Consider the following 21,098-nt stretch of genomic DNA (forward strand, 5'->3'; position numbering starts at 1 on the left):
AGTGAAGCCAATGAGAGTCTCTCCCTTGGCATCAGGGGGCTTTGGCGCAGGCCCGTAGTGCTGCGGGTGGGTGACACTTTGCATGTGTCAGTTGATGTCCCTGCGCTGAATGTAAAGTATACAGCTAGCACCCAGAGACGTCGCCATGCTGTGGGGTGGGATGATAAAACCGAGGGAGCAAGGGGCCAATAGGAAGGGGAAGGGGTCTGCAATGGGAGCAGAACTGGGTCACTTGAAGCTGCATTTAAAATCAGATTAACCCTAAGGGAGCCGGACCAGGGCTGGCCTTGCTGGAACTGCTTGGCAGATGCTGTCAGGGCTGAGGCAAAGGATGCAGCGCTGGAGAATGCCTGACCACTTGAACCACCGCTGCGTGCATCTGCTAGTCAAAGAGCACTTGGCATGAAGCCAGGCCCTAGACACTGGAGGAGAACCATCCCCCGCTCAGAGCCGGAGTGAAGGGGGTTTCACTCCCTTGAAGCCAAAAACATATGAGAACAAGTCGGGGAGGAAACTTGCACGGTCTGAAATTCAATGAGAGATGTGCGCAGGAGGGGTGACATCACTCTCCCTGTGCTCGTTATCACCTGCAGCCGCTCCTACCTACTGGCGTCACTCGCGATTTCTCTGGCAATTTGCTGTGGTTTTAAATGGGCCCTGGATGTGCTAAGCTGTGGAATTAAAGCTAATTTACAGAAAAAGGGTCAGCAACCAGCAAATGGGAAAGAGATTTATTAGTGGGGCTGAAGGGCAGATTGGCCAGGTCCCTTCCTTTTCTAGTATCAACTTATTTGTTAGGTGCCATGAATATTCCAGTGCTAAACGTAATTAGTGGGATACTGGCAGAACACGTGGAGAACACCCCTGCGCCTGCAGAAAAGGAGCCATTAGCTCTTTAATGAGCACATGTGGACAAGATCGCTGTTTGACATCACAGCTAAAGGAAAAAAAGTCTGTCTATACCTGGTCAGATTTGTACCGTGAACCCTGAAAATTGCCTCAGAATTTGAAGGTGAAATGAAATGTCATAGGGCAGGGAGATTTTAACGGGTGAGTCATTTAATAATCTGACTGTGAGAAAACAGTCTGGGGCACTTAGCTGACCTAGGAGCTTTGCAGCAACTTGTGAAAAAGCTCATGGCACATTCAGGCAGCTGCCCTCCCTAGGATCCTGCACACGCCTAGGGGAGCACTGGCCTGGCCTGAGAAAGCTGAAAGGTGGGCGTGAGCCTGGCATGCCAGCCTCACAGCGTGTCAAGGATGCACTGGACTATGGAGATTGAGCAGTTCAGGATCAAGGCACCAGCAGAACAAGAGGCCCTGATTGCTGCTACCTCTGCTGCCCCTGTTCTAAAGCCAGTGAGGATGTCAGACTCCAGGGCTGTCAAGCCAGCGGCCCAGGGCAGAACTACTTCCCTGCTCTGTGAAGAGTCACCCTCTGCCCCGGGCTCGAGGTACATGTTAAAGAAAAGCACAGAACTGTCTGAAATAAACTGTCTCCCCAGCTCCTGGGTGCGAGCCTACTTTGATTTACACTCTTCACTTTCCTCCTACTCTTTAAACTCAGAGTGAAATGCTAGCGCTTTAATGGTTAAAATACCTCAGCTCCGTACCGTTCAGTGCTCCCTTGAAGCTCCTCTTGCCTAATGGTCCAGTTTAAAGGATTTTTCACATTTCTTAGCCTCTTGGACCAGAGCTATGCAGGCTAATCCTGTTACAGTACAAAGCGCATAAGTGCGGCTGTAAATCAGAGGCCTCATCTCCACAATGCTGCCTGCATAAAGTATGTATGATACTGTATGATAATCCGGGATAGGAAAAAATGCATCTCTAATCTGCTCCTTTTCATCAGCTGACAGAGTTCTAGCTCACACACCACAAGGAAACAGGGCTTTTATTTCCTTTAACAGGATATGCGACGTCACTGTTGAGTATAAACATAGAATTTCCCCAAGCTGAGAACCAGGTCTTTCCACCCGGCCCTTTGTTTTGCAGCTAGAAATTACATGAACAGCAAATTAAAACACCAGACTTAGTAATACTGGCGACAGCCCCTTGTGTGACTGGAATCCTGCGAGATTTCACCCGGCTAAGCAGGGTCAGGCTGGGCCACAGAACTACCAAGAACCCCTTGGCGCTCCGGGGACCAGTGCTGGGAACTCAGCGGGTGGCACTCCATCCCCTGAGTCAATGCACCATCATAGTGATAGTGAGACAGCAGGGCTGCTGCTATTCCCATGAATCGTAAAAGCAAGGTCCTGACCACTTGTAATTAAAGAGCCCACAACCCTTTTGGTTCTAGCCCTAGTGTCCTAGCCAAATTCCAGTCCAAGTTCCATCAGGTTTCCTAATCCCTCCGGCTGCGTCTGTTGGACTCCGGTCTAGTATTTTTATTTCAAAAGTCTGTATTCATGAGCGGTGGGCTGCAAATACAGGGAGACTTTTAAAAATGCCATATGGAAAAAAAAATTCTAGCTACTTTTATCTCCACAATAGGATTAACACTAAGTTAATCACCTGTTTATTGCTAGAATAAACTGGTTGTTACATTCTGTCTCCCTCAATACCCCCTGTAGAATAAATTGGATATTAGTTATTCTTTATAGCCTAGCCTGATCAGTTGTGCAATTTATGCATTTCACCCAGAGATGGCGGCATGTCACCGTTGGGGATGTAATTCCTCTAAGCAGTATACATAGTTTGCAGATATGCTCCCTTCACCCTTCATACGCCTGCTTAGCTCCAAAATAAAAGTTTCCTGGGTGGGAATATAGAGAAAATTCATGAACCAGCCAACTAAATACCCTCCTTTGCTTTTTTGGGGTCTTAGCTCCATAGGTAAGTGCATTTCAATGGAGCCATGGTGCCAGGGGAGCAGTAAAAGGATCCTTCCCCCTAAGAAACAGAGGACGTCTGTGTGGTTGGCTCGGTGCCTCCAGTGGATCCCTGAGAGCTGCAGGGTTTTGGGGAGGGGCTCCTTGCTTCTCCTGCAGGACTGACCCCATTCCCCAGACAGAATTAGAGGAAAGGTTTCCTCCCTCTTTCCCCGCCCCCCAGGTCACCTCCTAAAGGTTTCTGTGGCAGAGGGTATCCGGCCTAAATTAAACCACATTGACCCGGTAACAGGCTCTGTAAAGGCAGCCCATTCTGCATTGCTACACGGAACCAGGGAGCGAGCGCCAGTACCATGTGGTGATCCTTTGAGGAGGGGAACGATACTGATGGACTTCAAAGGGAGCGTTCTCTGGAACAGGGCTGATCCACACACGGGGATGCAAGGCAGGGAGGGCTCAAAAGGCTCAGAGGGACGTGCAGGATCTCCAGCAGGGAGAGGTCTGGGGAGGTACCTTCTGGCCTTGTCCCATATTCAGCAGCTCTGCATCTTCTCAGAACTAGGCACGTCAGCCTTCAAATGCTACATGCCCCTGGAGGAAAGTGAGCGGATGCCTGCTGAAAAGTGCCAGTCTGCACCTCAACTCCACGGTTGCCTTTCACGGTGGGTTACGCTGGTGGCCGGCCTTAGAATCCCAGAGACATACAAGCTGCCACTCCTCATAAGCCAGACAGCAGAACCCATCAAGTCATGCTCGGTATGGCCCAGTTTCTAGGTTTCACAACTACACGATTAATTATGGACACGATAAAGAGCCGGTGACGTTAAAAAAGACTTTTTAATTGTACATCAGACATATTAATTACAACTTGAATATAACAAAAGTTGGTTATTAAAAGCAGCAACTTGACATCATAAATCTTTAGAAGGTGCACAGAATCGTTATAAGATCTATTAGAACTAATGCAACACATCCTCTGGAACAAAGCATTTTTAAAGGCTCCACATTCCCCTCTCTGGAACGGATGCGGGGGTGGGGAAGATTGGTTGGTTGGTTTGCAGGGCCTAAAATAAAAAGCTTACACCTGCAGCACACTGGGGCACAGACATTCCTGAAATGTGCAATGGCTTTCTGAGGACTTGGTGTCACTGCGCTGCCTATTCTGCGGCTTTCAAAGGGCGGAAACACAATTGAGAGATGAACAGAAAGGCCCCACCTGGCAAGATCAGGACTCATTCATTGTGCATCAGCCAATCACTCCACCAACACCCAGAGCAGAACAGGGAGCTGTGTCCCTCACACTGCTCTAAGCCAAGCCTGAGCCCCTGGACTCCAGCTCTGCAAACCTCTCTCGGGGACACTCCCTGAAGTCAGTGGGAGTTTCAGGTCTTGGCAGGTAAGTAAAGGAGGAACTGACTTTCTGCTACTGTCTTTTCAAGGGGAGTTGCATATAATTTCAGCATGCACATCTATTCTGTTACTGATTTAAGATCTTAAATGCTAATTCCCTGATCACTTATAAGCTCCATGCAGGCAGAACCTACTGAAGTTGACAAGTGAGGCAGAGCTCATGGCAGAGTCAGGGTCTTGTCTCTTTCACTTCACCTCTGAAAGGCGATGGGTATTGACCCAACTCTAATGCCCACATTTAAAATACAGAAATACGTCCCCCCTCCTCCACCCCATTCATTTCTAAGCCAAAAGCCTCAAAATCTCTTGGTTATCCTGGGGCTCCTGAATATGTGCTGAAAACAAGGAGTAGATTCAATAAAGGGTCTTTTTATATTGCTTCGTTGGCTATAAGTATGCATTCAAAGCACTTATGTATTTTCCAGGACATGTAATAGCTACAGTACTTCGAATCATTAAAAAAAAAAAAAGCCTAGCTTTCGGAAACAGCAAAAAAAAAAACAACTAGCTTTTGTGCTGAAAAGACTCAAAATGATATAGGGCCTGATCTGAACTCTGTTGAAGTCAATAGAAAAACTCATATTGATTCCAATGGGGTTTGGATCAGGTCCCAAGAGACCAAATCAAAAAACGTATTACCGTGCATAGAAAGACCCCAATCCTACAATTGGATCCACACAAGCAAACCCTTGGGCACATGCCCACACAGATCTGATGCAGGTTCAGGAGCCAAGTCAGTTTCTTTTCACTCACAAGCTGCGTAGTTAGGAGAGTCTTTTAATACTTTCTATGCACGTGACTAAGGGCTTGTCTACACTGACAGTGCTGTAGAAGTGAAGCTACGCCACTGTACTCCACCTTCCCGAGAGGCACTGGCTATGTTGACAGGAGAGGCTCTCCCGGAGACACAGCCCTATCTACAGTGGGGGTTAGATCCATATGACTGCGTCGCTCCTCGGGGTGGATTTTCCACCCCCCTGAGTGATGGAGCTATACCAACACAAGATGGTAGTAGAGACCAAGCCTCAGTGGTGAGAGGTTACTTTAACAGTAGAGATGTACTACAGATTGACTTTTAAAAGTCACGGTTTCCATTCACTGGATTCAAATCCAGTCCCAACAACAGACTCCACATTTTACAAGCAGGCGGCAGCTTTTCCATCCAAGTGTTCCTAGATCATTTCTGACAGATTAATTGAAAGGCTTCTTTTTTTAACACCCCCCCCAAAAAAAAAAAACCCTGAAAACCTGCTACAATGGATGTTCAGACTAATCTGCTTCTGCTACAGCAGCTGATGACAGGCCAGATTCTGATCCTAGTTACTCTGGGATAATCTTGAAGAACTCAACTGAAGGCAATATAAATACTTCAAATTTACACTGGTGCATCCAGTCAGAATCTGTCCCAAAACTCTAACACTCAAAGGACAGCAAGGAGCTGTATGCATCATTCTGGGTCTCAGCCATATAATCAACTCAGGCTACAGAAATACAGAGACCTTAATTCAGATGGGGTGGGGGGGAAAAAGAGGAGGTTTAAATTAAAAACAACCCCGCACACACACCTGGATTATCCACAATGTTATGTGAAGAGTGACATCAATGGGAGTTTTACTTTGTTAAGGAATATATAATTTGGCCTTTGGTTTGTAACTTTAACCTGTTCTGTTAAGGCGATGTTGTGCCATTCATTTAGATGTCAGTGGAGAAGTGCTGCTTTTATTATGGGAGTTCTGCTTAACAATGGAGTTTCCTCTCTCACACGTTTTTACTCTTGCTTTACACCCATGTCAGTTAGGGGAGAATCACATGCTGAATGATTCAGGATCTTACATAAAAAATTTTCAATAAAATGAGCTTTTCAGTTCATCTTGCAACAGCTAGGTCATAAAAGCATATACACTGTTAAAATCATGTCCTTTAGGGATTATTAAAGGTGAAAGTATTTGCAAACTCTAGTTTGCTTTTTTTGCCTTTAAGAGGTTTAAATTTTTGCACTTCTCTCAGTTTGGACAATGAAAGGAGACTTGTCAGTTTCACTGTTGTTTATCCACAGTGTTGTCGTAGCCATGTTGGTCCCAGGGTATTACAGAGACAAGTGGGGTGAAGTTGTATCTTGTATCAGACCAACTTCAGGTCATCTGAAGAAGAGCTCTATGCAGCTCAAAAAAGCTTCTCTCTCACCACCAGAAGTTGGTCCAATCAAAAAATATTACCTCCCGCACCTTGTCACTTGTTTATTGTCAGTTTCACTCTGGGTTCTCAATGACCAGGCTAGAAAGTGTGGATAACTTTTCACTGAATGTTCAAAAGAAAAACCTAACAAACATTTCTACTGATATTAGAGTTTGTAAAAGTATAGTTCTATTTTCAAACAACCCAGATTGTGTCTTAGCTACCTGACAATATCACTTTATATTAGACAAGAGTGGCAACTTTTTATTATTAGGTAGGCAAACTGAATCCCAGAATTCAGCTTAGCAAGTCACTTTCTGAATCCCAATAATGGAAAACATGGCTCGCCTTCCAATAATTTATTACATTCATTCTTCTGATTCTTAAGTTACTGCATTTCCTCTCCCTTCCTTGCCCTGCAAGGCAACATCCTCTTCTTCCACTATATACGCAAGAGCAAAAAAGACAGAGATCATGCAGCTAAGTAGAAAGATTTGGTTCAGCTGGTATATGTCAGGTAATACAAATAGCGATATGTATTGTTATGTATCCAAAAGCAGCAGCAACAGAAATTCCCTCCCCCTACACAAACATTTCTCTTTCATTCACAGAAATACAGTCACTTTTCCTTTGTTTTGCTGGGGTTTTTTTTGGCTTGTCTATTCATTTGGCAGCATTCAACACACTGATCTTTACAAAAATAAATGCCCATGGCTCCATTTCATTTAAGATGCCATCAGTGCAGAACAAGGCCCTCCTTGGTTTTAAGGCAAGCTCATGTCATTTGTCTGATTCATTCCAAGACTGTGATTGTCAAAAGAATAAGCAAATGGAGCCGCTGCATCATTTTACATCTTAATGTCATGGGACAATAGCAACCATAATGTAAATCTGTCCTGTGGCTGGAAAGGCTGGAAGTGAATGGCCTAGGAGAGAGTGTGTGTCCGTCCCATTAATGAATGAGTGTATGATGAGGAGGTAAATACACTTCTACCCCGATATAACGTCACCCAATACAACACGAATTCGGATATAACGTGGTAAAGCAGTGCTCCAGGGGGCGGGGCTGCACACTCCAGCAGATCAAAGCAAGTTCAATATAACGCGGTTTCACCTATAACGCGGTAAGATTTTTTGGCTCCCGAGGACAGCGTTCTATCGGGGTAGAGGTGTACTATATGATTGCTTTGGCAAGAATCAGCCTGCCCAGCATTTTCTATCAGCACAAGAATGTGATACTTGGGTACTTACGCATTATAGAACTGGTTATGTAGGTGCTTTCTGCTTTAGTAACAAGACCACTTGGGTCTGTTATTTAAGGCTTGTATGTGATCATAAGACACTGGTGAACTTAGATATGGTTCTTCTGCATAACAGCATTTTTATTGTTACTAGAGGGGATGATGGTTTGAGCTCTATACAGATTGGTTTTCCTTCCTCCACTCAACCTTCCCTCTTTGCTTTCCTCTCACCACAAGAGCTGCTCCATCAGACGTGTGTGCACTATCAGCCAGATGCTGGGTGGTTCGGATGGGCCTACCATGCCTCTATGGTGCAGCAGAGTATCACAATGAAAAGCCATATCACTAATTGCTCACTTCCACAAAGATGGCTCCCTTGGCTTAGCCAAGGGGTCCCTTAGGGAAGCCAGTTGTATATACATGACCAATAAAATAACCATCATTAAAAACAAGAACTCTATCAGTTTTAGCCACCCGATGCCGCGGCTCACAGTAAGTTTGGATGTAATCGCCGTGTCCAACTGCCTCTGCTATACCCTGTCCTAAGTCCTTCACAGCTCCCTAGAGATCCCCTGCTCCCGACGGTTAAGTGTTCCTTTCAAACCTCGCCTGCACAACTCACTGTAAGCGTAAGGAGAGCTGTCAAAGTTCTCCTGCATCGGTGCGCGGCCAGCGCAGGAGCCCTGCTCATCCACATCCCTTGCCTCCTTTGGTTTAGGTCATGGGTTTTGTATGATTGATCTATTTAATTCTAGGAGAGGTTTCCCAGGCTGGTCCAAGCCAGAGGGATCAATATGGGGTGGTGCCTTCCCATTCTACCAGATATTGGACTTTCCCCTCCGGAGTCACCCTGCGGGCTAGCACCTGGTACTTCTCCCCACACACCAGCCTGCCGGCTGCTCCAAAGTAGTTGGTGATGGAGGACTTGAGGTGGGAGAGGGAGGAGTCGTCCTCGCTGATGCTCTCCAAGGTGTGGCTGTCGATCCCGTCATCCTGGCGCTCCGGGGCACAGGCCGCCTCACTGCTCTCCGAGGCGCAGCTGTTCAGGTGCCCACCTTGTTCGATGCCTTTTCTCTTCCCCCCCACTGGGGCATAGGCTTTAGCCGCCAGCTTTCGTTTCCGGCTGCCCACGTTCCTTCTGCTAGGGGGGAGAGAGAGAGAAGGGGATGGGGATAAGAGAAATGCTGGCAAAAGGAAAACTACAATGCAGCAGTGCTGGCCCTTAGACAAGACATGTGCCTGGTGATATCAAGGGCTCCTGACCCACAGGGCTCTGCACTGAGCCAGCCAAGCAGAGAGCTGGAGGATGTTTACTAATGAAAGCAAGTTTTGGTTTTGAGTTTCCCGTCCCGTGAGACTTTACGTGCACCAGGAAGTGAAGCGCCAGGTTTTGGGCCACTAGCCACCGTCCAGGAGCTAATAATCCGAGGCTCAAATTAGTAGGAAGAGAGGCAGCTCCCCTTGTTAGGATAACTCTTGGTGAGTTACAGGACAGGAAGGTGTGGTCTAGTGGATAGACCCTGGGCTGGTTATCGGGACTCCTGGGTTCTAGTCTTGCCTCTGCCACTGACTGTTTATCGTATCAGACTCATCTCTGAATTGGGCTCACAACTTCTGTAACTCAGGCACTGGAAGAAGGTTGAAGTTACATTGTCTTAGAGTCCCAAAGGTTGGTTAAGGTTATGGCTACGTGGCACGAAAAACGCCACAGCAGGAAGTCTCAGAGCCCAGGTCAACTGGCTCAGGCTCGCAGGGCTAAAAACAGCAGTATGGGTGCTCAGACTCTGGCTAGAGTCTGGGCTCCAGCCCGTGTCCGAACAGCTACACTATTTTTAGCCCTGTAGTGCGAGACTTGCGAGCCTGTTGACGCCGGCCGAGAGTCACTGCCGCGGGTCTCTTTTGCTGTGTAGACATATCCTAGTACCCCTCTCGGAACATGGCCAGCTGCGCCTAGATGGACCCATTTCTGCGATGACGCTAATGCCAGCTTCCCAGGGGCTTGTGAGCTTTAATCCATTTAGCTGTGTGAGGTGCTTCAGCAGGGCTCTGCACAGCACTGACTGCAGGGCAGGAGACATCCCATGGAGATGGCTAGGCAGAGTGGATGTGTTCAGTAAAGCTGCCAGTTCATGAATAACGAGTCTCTGTCCCTACGAATGTAAAAGCTCCCATCAGCTCCAGGCAAGCCAAGGGTAGTTTTGCTTACCGAGGAATGCAGGGCCAGTCCTTCTGCATTAACCACAGCGCTTCCCTCACCCCGCCAAGGAGATGGCAGGAAAATAGGCAGTTTTATTTAATGATCTCAAATAGGCACTGAACAAACTGGCCACCAGCTGTGGGCATCAGCTGTACAGTGGGCGGAGTCCCCAAGACAAGGACACAGGAATCCTTATTGGCAGGTGCCCAAGGACCACCTGGGACCAGCTTCTTCGCAGCGTATCCTTGTGAAGAGATTTAAAAAACAGAAGCTGGGTTTTCCTGCAGCCAGGCACGTATGTCTGGTGACGGTCTCCAGTTAATCAGTGTCAGGGCAGAGACAGAGAAAGATGAGCAATACTTGGAAATACTCTGGGTGCAGAGCAGTTGGGAGGCAGCATGCCCAGCCCTGAGAGAGACTGCAGGGAAGAGAGAAGTCCAGGATAACTTCCAGAGACCAATCATTATCAAGAGCTAACTCTACCTAAGCCAAAGGTTGGAAGGACAGGGTGAATGGAGAGTTAATGAGGATCATGTCAGGGGTTGGAGAAACAAAGGGGTTTAAAAGAAAGCAGTCAAGTGCAGTCAAGATCAATGCAAAAATCAAAAGGGCAAGAACCTAGTCTCAGCCCAGCCCAGCCTCTCCCCTTACCTCGATTCATAAGACAAGCTCGTTATCGCAGAGCCAGATGTGCTGGCAGCATCTGTGGAATCCAGGTCAGAAAGAAAAGTCTGCCCTGAGCTGGCACTGAAAGGGAGAGAGACCGAAGTCAATCCTGACCAGACCTCAGCCACGGTGCGAGCCCAGCATTTCCTGCTGCGTACGTACAGGACCCAGCTCCAAACAGAATGTCAGCTAAAACATGCAGCCTGTTCGGTGACATTCAGGAGAGCAGCAGCGTGCGTCCCTATCAGGACAGCCGGGGGGCCTGCACTGCGTTAGTTAAAAGCCCAGAATTCAGACAAGAACATAGTAACCAGCACAGACCCCTAGGACTTCCAGAGCTGCCAAGACGGGGCTTTCACTAGCAGCCAGCAAGGGCTCCCCACCCTCCAGCTTCCATTTCCCAACAGGGCACAAGTAGATTAGCTGGTGCCCACTGAAAATCTTGATTCCTCATATAAATCTGGGACTGGAGATTTGTCCAAGTAAGCTCCTCAAACATCTTTCACCTTTGGGCATCTCTCCTCTCCCCAGCACACGAGGGAGTGAAGAGGGCAACCCCCGAACCACGGTGATGGCTACCCCCGGCATGGCAAAGAGCGGAGACGCATGCACAGAAACCCGGCGTGGTTTCTTCTTACCATCAGGCATTACTGCCCCCCCAGGACAGATGTGCCGTTTACCTTTTTAAGCTCTGAATTTCATCCAGTGTAAAGTCAAATATGCTGGCCAGGTGGTGGTTTGTGCTCCAAGCCGAGGTGAAGTCACTCTGCATTACAAAAAGGAGTATATTCATGAGCTGACAGCATGACTCGGTGTGAGCAATCACAGCCAGCGTTTCCTACCCCCGTTGGTCTCCTGCTTCCATCTACTGCACGCTCGGAGATGACCTGTGCTTTGGACGGTCCCTTACCCCTCTGCAAAGCAGGCATGCAGAAGGCTGCCGTTTGGAGCTGGGCGCAGCTGGAGGGTTGTGGGGAATCCCATCCATTCTTTTTCTAAAGGCACCTTTTTCATTAAAAATAATTACATGTCCCATGCCAGCTGAGGTTCCGTTTTCCCTGGTTCTCATCTGTAACTGAGAAGCTGTGACGGCGTTTGGAAGGATGGGGGACAATTATACTTGATGCATCTGAGGATGTCAAAGTCTTTTACAATGGTTTCATCAATTTTTACACCTCATGCTGGCAGAGACCAAGTCTCACAGCAAGTCAGTGGCAAATCCTGTAACAGAACCCGAGACACCCAACTTTCATCCCAGTGCTCTAGCCACCAGAAGACACTTAAAGAGACGTATTTGGAACTCCCTGCGCTGAGCCTCTTGTTACTGGCATCAGAAGGCTGGTTTGTGGCCAGCAGGGCAAACTTTCAAATTGGCACTTTGATCCTGCCTTTATTAGTCATCTCTGCCTGGAGAGTGCGCGGCCTATGCTGGATGGAAAAACAGCGAATTGAGGAAAGCATTCAAGCCTCCTAAATGTCTGTTGGTAGCAGCAGCACAGGGATCTTGCCGAGGTCCGTGTTTGAAAAACAAAAAGCAAATAACTTCAATAATTCACCCCTGAAAAACAACACCACGGATAGTAACAAAAGAAAGAGTAGCGAGAAACTAACACTGGGAATAGCATCCTCCAACAAAAATTTTGATCTTTTTCTTCTAGCAACTCGCCTTTTCTGCTGTTGAAATTCATGCGGCAGCAAACTGTGAAAGCAAAGAACAAACACAAAGAACAATGAGAGTCAGACTTGCTGGGAGACTGCAAATCACGTAACAGGCCTGAGGGGGGCGTATAGAGAATCTCTGTTTTGGTTCCAAGCAGCCAGGGAGAATCCTAGGGTGGGGAGTGTGCTCTTTGGAAAACTCTAAAATTTACAAGCTGCCGTTTGAAATCCTAGTCCTGCTTGAAGCCTAAGGGGCTCTGGAGAGAAGTGAGAGATCAGGGCTTAGTAGTCAGTTTGCAAAGAGACAGTTACAATAAGGTGGTGTGAGTTGTGGCCTCTCTGTTTTATGGAGCAGCCTGGTTTGTTTCTCTCTGTTTTGGGGTTCTTGTGTGTTCTGAATTCTAAGGAATAAAATAATATTACACTGCAACTGTCCAGAAACAGTGTCTATGTTTTTAATCTAATTTCTCTGTTTGTTTGCTGTGAAACAGAGAAAATTATCAAGAGAGCTTAGGAAAGCTGCTTTACTGTTGTGGCTGGGAAAGAACTGGGGAATGCTGCATAACCCAGGGGACCCCATGACTTATCATTTCTGTGTCAGAGTTTAAGACAGAAGCGGACATTCTATGGAGGGAAAGCTCAAAGGGTTTATGGGGAAGCCAGTTTTCTTAAGAGGACAGACGCGGAGGAGGAGAGGACAGTGTGAAGTGAAAGCGTGGACACAGACCCGTTTTTATGGGCGTATTTGCTTTTTCCTCTCTTCTTCAGCTCAGAAGCTCCACTCTCACCCAAACCTGGTACTTTCTCTGGCAGGAGCTTGCTTGGGGGGTTTGGCGGGACACGAATTCGCAGGCGAAAGATGCATTTCTTCTTCTTGATTTCCTTACCGCACAAAAATCTAGAGGGCAGAAGATAAAAATCAATAGATCACAAGGGGATTTGTAAGCTCTGAATGGGAGCCTTCATAGCCAAACTCTTCCCCTCTCCCACCCATCCTACCTCAACACCTAAACCCTGCAAACCCAGTCATTTCAGCCCCTCCAGCCAGGGGCGGCTCTATAAAATACGGCGCCCCAAGCAGGGCGCCGCGCTGCGCCGCCCTTCCCCGGTCCCGCGGCTGGGGCAGAAGTGTCTGCGGCGGGTGTGGTGGTCCCGCGGCTCCGGTGGAGCATCCGCAGGCATGCCTGCGGGAGCTCCCTCCGAGCCGCGGGACCAGCGCACCCGCCACAGTCATGCCTGCGGGAGCTCAAGCGGAGCCGCGGGAAGAGGGGACCCGCCGCAGTCATGCCTGCGGCAGGTCCGCTCGTCCCGGGCTCCGGTGGACCTCCCGCAGGCATGACTGCGGAAGGTCCGCCGGAGCTAAATGGCGCCCTGCCCCGACAACGCCGCCCCACGCGCCTGCTTGGCGCGCTGGGCTCTGGAGCCGGCCCTGCCTCCAGCTTCCCCACACCTGCTGAAGCTGAAATGTTGCATCAAACAGTCCCCTCGCCCGGGCTCACCTGCTTTTGTAGCTGTTGAGTGCATTGAGCAGGTGTGGCGCACGTTCTGAGGCCGGAGTGCTGGTCAGCTGGGATAAAGCATTGGCCAAAAGGTCATTTCAGTAACTGGAACATGTGATCAGCAAAGCACAGAGCACACGCTGGCTAGAGAGCTCGTTAGCGTCACCGTGGTTATTCCGAACTTCAACAAATGGGGGAGCCCACGCTACAGTTTTCTGCTCTGGTCTGAGCAGGTTTGATCGGAAAGCTCAGAAACGCTCAGCCAACAGAACCCCACAGGCCTCCGGGATGCAAACGCTCAGGCCGCGTTTATTGTTTGGACATCAGCACGCTGGGTTCCTAAGACAGTTAAAATCCCTCCTCTTGCTTTGCTCTATTTATTTATTCTTTTAAACTAATGATTGTTGCATTTACTTCCTGCACGTCACTGGGCCTGGACAGCAAAACTAGCCTTGTCCGTTTCCCTCTGGTTCTCACACACTGGCACAAGGCTGACACCGGTAGGTCAGGACTGGGGTTCTCAAACTTGTTCTTCCTGAGGCCCCCCCAACATGCTATAAAATCTCCGTGGCCCACCTGTGCCACAACATCTGGTTTTCTGCATATAAAAGCCAGGGCTGGCGTTAAGGGGTCGCAAGCAGGGCAATTGCCCAGGGCCTCATGCCACAGGGGGCACAGTGAAGCTGCTCAGGGCCCCAGACTGAGCGTTGCAGTGGTTAAGCAGCCCATCCCCAGCCTCTTTGGAAAGCTACCAGCAGCCCTGCCCAACAAATCAGCTGCCACGGGGACTACAGCAGGTCTACAGTCAACACCGTCCACCCATAAAACCCAGCTCCTCTGCCAGCCAGAGAGCTGCCGGATGGAATCCATGCCAGGGAACTGGCCGAGTGGGTGGTTACAGGGAGTGCGCCGTGGGCGGGCAGAATGAGAGTCAATCTTGCAAGCCCTGGTAATGCCCCAGTCAGGTGCCCTCTGTCTCCCCGATTGCCCTGCACACAGTCATTGACTGAACAATTACCACAAACCCCGCAGTGCCCGGGCACCTTGTACCATCACCTGCTAACAATTGGCTTCTAAGCTGGCAACAAGCCAAGTCCATCCAGAGCCACAAAATCCACCCCACTGTGGCCAACCCCCCTGAACACCCAAGGAAGAGAGTCAGGCAAAGGCGGTTTTATACCTCCTACACCGAGCCCCTCGAGGAAGCGCACAGAAAGGCGACCATCCCGGCCCCCTGCTCCAAGCCTTTGCAAACAAGTGCTATTAAAATGCATCCTGCGGTTTATGGGTCCTTCCCACTAATAGAGACACCCAGAGTGCAGAGAGACACAGCTTATCACCACGGGATTTCGCTATTAAACACACCTGAATTCACCTCCCTCTCTGAGTGACACTCGGGAGCTTCCCCTTTTGCTGTCTGAGCAGACAGGAACAGAGGCTCCCAAAGCAACCCTGGGTTTATTCTCTTTGGAGTCAGCCCGGCCTCATTCCTGGCTTTAAGGGGTGGATGGTCCATGCGTCACTTCCCCTGCAGCCGCCTATCGTTCCCTCCGAGCTGCCTTCCCCCACCCCATCCCAGGCCCCAGCTCTGTACCTTTCCGAGCTGGAAAGGATCCCAGTGGTGATTTACAAAGGCGAGGATTTCCTCAAAGTCGAAGTACTTCTTTTTGCTCTGGACGCCCAGATTATAGAGGGCCAGGTGGACAACGTCGACCCTGCGGGAGCAAAGGTGCAACAGCAGCTGAGACTCTGCAGGCCCCGCTTAGGCCAGGAGCTGCTTTCAGATGCACTTGCATTTACTTCAGGTTTGCAACCCTGAGCTTCCCGCTCTGGCTTTGCCATCTCCATGGCAGCTGCCTTCTCCCCACTCCTGCCATTCGCCTCTGATCCTACTCCAAGTAACCCCTTGGCTGCTCAAGGGGTGTGATGGATGGAGTCTACATGGCTGATAGCAGAGCAGGGGAAGAAAGTAACCTGTCCCTTCCCCGGAGCTGCCGTTCTTCAGGCAGTAGCAGACATGTCCTCTCAGCGAAACCCAGTGGTGCATCCTGCACTATGGAGAAGGCCTGAGACCAGATTGTGTTAATCTGCAGCATGGGATGCTGGCTAGGACGTGGACAATGTAGCTACTGTGCAGGTCTGGAGAGTCATAGCAGGTTCCATTGTATTTGCACATGCACAAAAGTGGATTAGAGGAATAACTAAAGGGCTGGTTTAAATCCATCAAAGGGCAGCCAGGAAAAGGAGGATTAAGTGGCTGTTAGGTTGACCTGTTTGGCAAAATCCTGCAAGGGGCTCTGCATGCGGGGAGATTTGCCACGTGCTGAAATACCTGAGCCCCACCAGGTTGGCTAACCTGCGGAGTGCCAGGATTCATGCCTAATTTCCTGGCTTTTTGTCAGTTTCAGCCACATGCTCAGTGCTTCAGTGAAAGTAGTGGGGAGGGGGATTCCTGGCTGATCTAATATTAGCTGAAAAACAAAAAGTGCAGGAGGCTGGCAGCTGGCCACAGAGGCTCCTAGTCACATAAAAATAGATCCTGGCTGCATTACATCCTGCCTCCCTGGATACATATCCCCCGTTATATACGGTATCCCTCTATTCCTGTTCTAAACCAGCTGCACAGCATGGGCATACCCCGTTTAACAGCTACTGTACTTCACCCCAGAGGTGGCTGCATTTCAGTGGCTGGTTAAACAATGTCTGTATATCCTTGATACACTTTACCGTGGGGGATTGTGGGAATTCATTAATATAAACATGTAAAGCATTCTGAGAGCCTCAGATAAGAAGCACTAGAGAAGGGGAAAGTGTTATTTATCCTCTGACCTATAATGTCTCTGCTATATAAACTTGCACTTAATCCCTTAACTAAAGAGAGAGACATGTGGCCAGATCACCTGGGTGATTTATCTGCTGGCAAATATGTACTTTGGCTCACATACAATAGGGCAAGCATGCAGCATGGATCCAACCTCCTTAGAAATCAGTGCCACACAGCTTGAATCCCGGAGCAGGAGAAGCCCCGGGCTGGCTTGCAGGTCAGAAAAAAGGCTCAGAACAGAACTAGCCAGGGCCAGTTCAGATGATGCCTCCAAAGCTGCAAAGATCCTGGCAACCTCCCTGCACCAGGGAGAGGGTGACATGCCAGTGTGAGGCTCCTGTACTATGCAGGAGCATAGACAAGCTGATTCCCTTTGACCTCCAGGAGCTCCACGGTTCTGGAGCACAAAGGAAGGTCAGAAGCCTCCCCATTTAAGGCACAAAACAAATCACCCTCTTTCTGCTTATCAGGAAACTTCCATCCACTAGTCCCTAACTGACTCCACAGACACATGCACCAGTTTTAGGGGCAAGGCCTGTTCCCCTATGGGACTGAACCATGCTCCAGCTTGCCTGGCACAGGCTGATCACTGAAGCTCACACACTGGATCCCCGATTAGCGTGAGCTAGCCATGAAAAGAAGGGGTGCTGAAGGTCAGAGTGAACTGCATCAGAGGATTGTAAGTGAGGAGCCTGGGACTGGAACAACCCGGGTAGCAGTTCTGCAGGTTGGGATTAAGGGGCATCAGCAAAGCTGTGTGTGGAGCCCTGGGCTGGAAGAGCGGGTCAGGACAGACGGGGCAGAAACATTTTCATGCACCCAAAACTATAAAATAAATCCTGGGCCCACCAATAAAATGCAAATGGCCCCTCCACACAGATCCCCAAAGCTTGGGGGGGAAAGGGGCCCTCACCCAGGGATGCTCACTAGGCTGGAACGCAGGACATGGTGAGCTGGACGTTCGGCGGGGCTGCGGCCGCCCACGTGGGATGGGATTGCGGCTGCCCGGCAACTTTAAGAGCCAGGCCCGTTGATTTTTAAAAACGCGTGTGAGATCGGGCTGCTGGGCCAAGTAACTGCATGAAGACGCAGCTTCAGTTCAGTGTGCATCTTAGGCGGGCCTGGGGACGCCATTAACAGGGGAACCCTGGAGACTTCCACATTCAGCACTCCTCCTCCTCCATCCTAAGTCCAGCCCCTGCTGCGTGCAGGACTGAGGGGGAGAGCCACGAGGCCCAGGAAAGATAAAGGGTTCCTGATGATCAAACTGCTGATCAGGGAGCCAGACGGGCGGAGCGGGGTTCTGTTCCCACCCCGAACTGCACAGAAAGTTCCCAGAGGAAAGCGACAGCTGAAGACACTTCACTCTGCACTCCAAGGGGCACCAAGGGGAAAGGAATCCATTAGACACAGGCTTCTCTCTGGCCTTCTCCCTGTGCTGAACAGTGGCTCCCAGCCTTGTTGCTGTGTATTACACGCCGTAAAGTAAAGAACCCCTCAGAGAAGCCGTCCCTCTGTCCCTCTCCGACCATTCCTGATCCGACCATTCCTGCAGCAGCCATAAATAGCGCCCCGGTATAGGAGAAAATATCAAGGCAATGACCTCGCTCTGCTGCAGCATATGCATCTGCTTGGCTACGTCTCTTCCAAGGGACAGTTACAACCCTGGGCCATGTGGAGGCGCTTCGTAGACCCTGCAGTTCCAGGAACAACTCTGAAAGTCCCTAACCGAGCGAGAGAGAAGCTCAGGGGGAGGCTGGCAGCCCAGGAGTCAGGGCTTCGCCCCGCCAGTTGGGAGCCCCAGCTTCCAGCCCTGATCTCTTGGTCCCAAAGTGACTCCAACTCTTACCATCTCAAGGGCAGGCGCTTGATGTATTCTGGCCCCTGGTTACACACCGCACAGAAAAACACATAAAACCTGGGGGAAAAAAAAAAAAAAAAGAGAGAGAGAGAGAGAGAGAGAAACGCATGGTAAGGTGAGGGGCAGCTCAGAAGGGGGATGGATTTGGGCTCATCTCTCCCACAGGACAGCCCGAGGCTCAGCCCATCCTCCCCAAAGGGCAGCGGGTCTCAGCATTACAGCAGGATCCTCTGTGCCCATGTGGGGCAATGGCTGCGGTAGATTCCATCCCCCTGCATGTGCCAGGCTGTGTTCTCCTCTGGCCCAGACTGGGGCCAAAGTCACTCTGCTCCCCCAGGCAATGCTTGCAGGCTTCACTCCCTCCTCCAGCCCCTGCCCCACTCCCGTCCTCAGCTGCAGAGAAGGTCACTGCAGAGCCCTTTGGGTCAGCCAGAGGGGGTTGCTAGAGAGGAACCGAAGCACCCCTCTGCCTGCTGGGCTGGGTAGGCAGAATCCAACCCCAGCATGGCACTCTCCTCTGCCTACCACATGTGGCTGGGAGATGTGCCACCAATGCCCGGGGAGGGGACGAGAGGCTCGTGCCCCTGCCTCTGCACTGGTGTGGCGTGGCCCATGCCAGTTGCTTCAGATCAGCAGAGCAAAGCCATTCTCTCTGCTGTGCCTGGCAGCCTCCTGGCTGCAGGCTGCCTGCCAGAACGCTCCCTGACTGCGCCGGGTTGGGGGGTTAGAAATGAGTGAGGAGCGATCTCCCAGCTACAGACCCTCCCTCCCCACAAAGGGGCAAGGACTCCCCTCCCCCCCACACAGCCAGATATGCACCACCTGGGGCTTGTCCACACATGCACAGTTAGTGCGCAGCAAGCGGGGTGCAGATCTGCTCCACATTAGCCATCCACCCACCAAGTGTCCATGCAGGCCCCGCTGCTGCACACAAACAGTTCGTCGGGGTGCTTCCAAATCCCACTCGGGAACTGTTAGTGCGCAGCAGCAGGGTCCCCGGGCCCGGCAGGCTAGAGCAGGGCAGACTTGCACCCCGGCTTGCCATGCTCTGAGTGTCCACGTAGACAAGACGGAGGGAGAGACTCGCTCAGTCAGTGAACTCAAACCAGCAGCTCTCTCTGGACCGCTGCTTGCTGGAATCCAGCAGCTCTCGGCCAAGCAACCAGCCAGGATTTCAGCTGAGCAGCAATTCCCAGGACACCTGAAGGAAGCCGTTAGCCTGGGATGAAGAGACCCAACCCCACTGATTCCAGCTGCTCCCAACGCAGCTGTGAGCGTGTTAACAGTCAGCTGGGGGAGGACATACAGACTGACCAATTCACAACTCTGGCTCGACCCTCAGGGATGCACAGAACAAACCAAGGTGAGCTGGGGAAGGACGTACCGGTCTCCAAACATCATGGGGTCGCTAAGGCACTGCGTGCAGGCCTCATGGAACCACTGCCTGCAACTGTAACACTGCAGCATCTTCAGGTACCATCTGGGAAGAGAGACCAGATTTCAACACTCTCGGAGGTGGCCCGAGGCGCATTATGACCAGAATCCCTTTGCTATACATGGTGCCCTACAGGTGAATGGAGAAAATTCTCGATTGCGCAGCATGTTGGGCAGGCGTTGACACTGGGGCAAAGTAAGTGTGCAAAATGGGCGTGCAACGCTCCCCAAATGGGAATGGCAGAATTCCATACCCCCTCCACACTGGTGGAAATGAAGGCGCAAGGCGCAGGACAGTGGAGAATCAGGCCTCCTGGGTCTGGGTTTGTAATGTTGCAGGGGAAGAGCTGTCATTGGGGAAAAAAAACGCCACTGACATTTACATTAAAAAGGAGGAGCAAGGGGGGGTCCAGATGGAGTTTTCGAAGGAGGCAAAGAAGTCAGCCAGCCACACTGAACTGCCATGGGCGCTGGGCACTTAACCAGGGGCTCCTTGGAAGAGCCCAGGGTCTACCCAGACCTGGATTCCCCAACAATATTTTTGATCAAATGTAAGTTCAGTAACTAAAGCTACCTGGTCGCAGCCTTTCCCGCTGGATTAGGTGTGTTGGTCACACGGGTAACCTCACCCCTCAGCAGCTCTCGGGAACAGCTGGCTTTCTCAGCAGCCTCTCCCAGCTAAGCACACAGGAAGCCTCACTGCAAATGCACCGTGCAGCAGCTCTCTAGATGGTTATTTTGGTTGTCCGTGACTTTCCCCAACTGGGTTATTTTCGGATGGGGGATTCCTGCCTGCAGCTTGTTGTTACAGCAGGGGAAGCAGCTCTTGCATCCCGGAGCGCTGAGTGAACTGCAACCCATCGCCTTCCTCCCAGGGACAGGGCACCCTGCTCAGACACATTCAGGGGGAATGGGAAATGCTGCAAAATCAGAACCTGACACGTGCATGTTGGGTGAGAACCGCACCCTCAAAAAAGCCTCTCCCAGGAATTGACCTTCTATCTCACACTTGCCCTAGGGAGGAAGGATGGCCTAGTGGTTAAGGTAATGGACTGGGACACCAGTCCCAGGCTTTGTAACAGTCTTCCTCTGCATTGGTGGGCAAGCCTTCAGCTCTGTGCCCCAGTGCCCCACCGATACGGCGGGGATAATGACACGTCCTTTGCCCGTCTTGTCTATTGAGACTGGAAGCTTCACTGTGCCAGGCTCTGTCTCTCCCTATGTTTTTGTACCATGCCTGGCACAACAAGGCCCTGATCTCAGCTGCTGCCATGATACAAAGATCAAAAACAGCCCAG

At 50.5% G+C, this 21,098-nt stretch overlaps 1 protein-coding gene across 4 annotated transcripts in view; it reads right to left on the reverse strand.

Moving 5' to 3' along the window:
• Nucleotides 1-3,659: 3,659 nt before the first annotated feature.
• The window catches only part of PHF19 (PHD finger protein 19), a 29,850-nt gene continuing 12,411 nt past the window's right edge, over nt 3,660-21,098 (reverse strand). Inside the window, exons 7-15 of one of the 4 annotated variants that reach the window (XM_044993156.1) lie at nt 19,751-19,846; nt 18,355-18,423; nt 15,276-15,396; nt 13,682-13,749; nt 12,910-13,080; nt 12,135-12,222; nt 11,204-11,289; nt 10,509-10,604; nt 3,660-8,798 (exon numbers count right to left, since the gene is read on the reverse strand). In XM_044993156.1, coding sequence (XP_044849091.1) covers nt 8,450-8,798; nt 10,509-10,604; nt 11,204-11,289; nt 12,135-12,222; nt 12,910-13,080; nt 13,682-13,749; nt 15,276-15,396; nt 18,355-18,423; nt 19,751-19,846 — 1,144 coding nt within the window. In that variant the 3' untranslated portion in view covers nt 3,660-8,449. Of the gene's footprint in view, nt 8,802-9,485; nt 9,811-10,145; nt 10,276-10,508; nt 10,605-11,203; nt 11,290-12,134; nt 12,223-12,909; nt 13,081-13,681; nt 13,750-15,275; nt 15,397-18,354; nt 18,424-19,750; nt 19,847-21,098 lie in introns of those variants that run through there. The other 3 variants (XM_044993155.1, XM_044993158.1, XM_044993157.1) reach the window with 3 other exon arrangements.

This window comes from Mauremys mutica, chromosome 18 (assembly GCF_020497125.1).
Source record: "Mauremys mutica isolate MM-2020 ecotype Southern chromosome 18, ASM2049712v1, whole genome shotgun sequence".
NCBI lineage: Eukaryota > Metazoa > Chordata > Testudines > Geoemydidae > Mauremys > Mauremys mutica.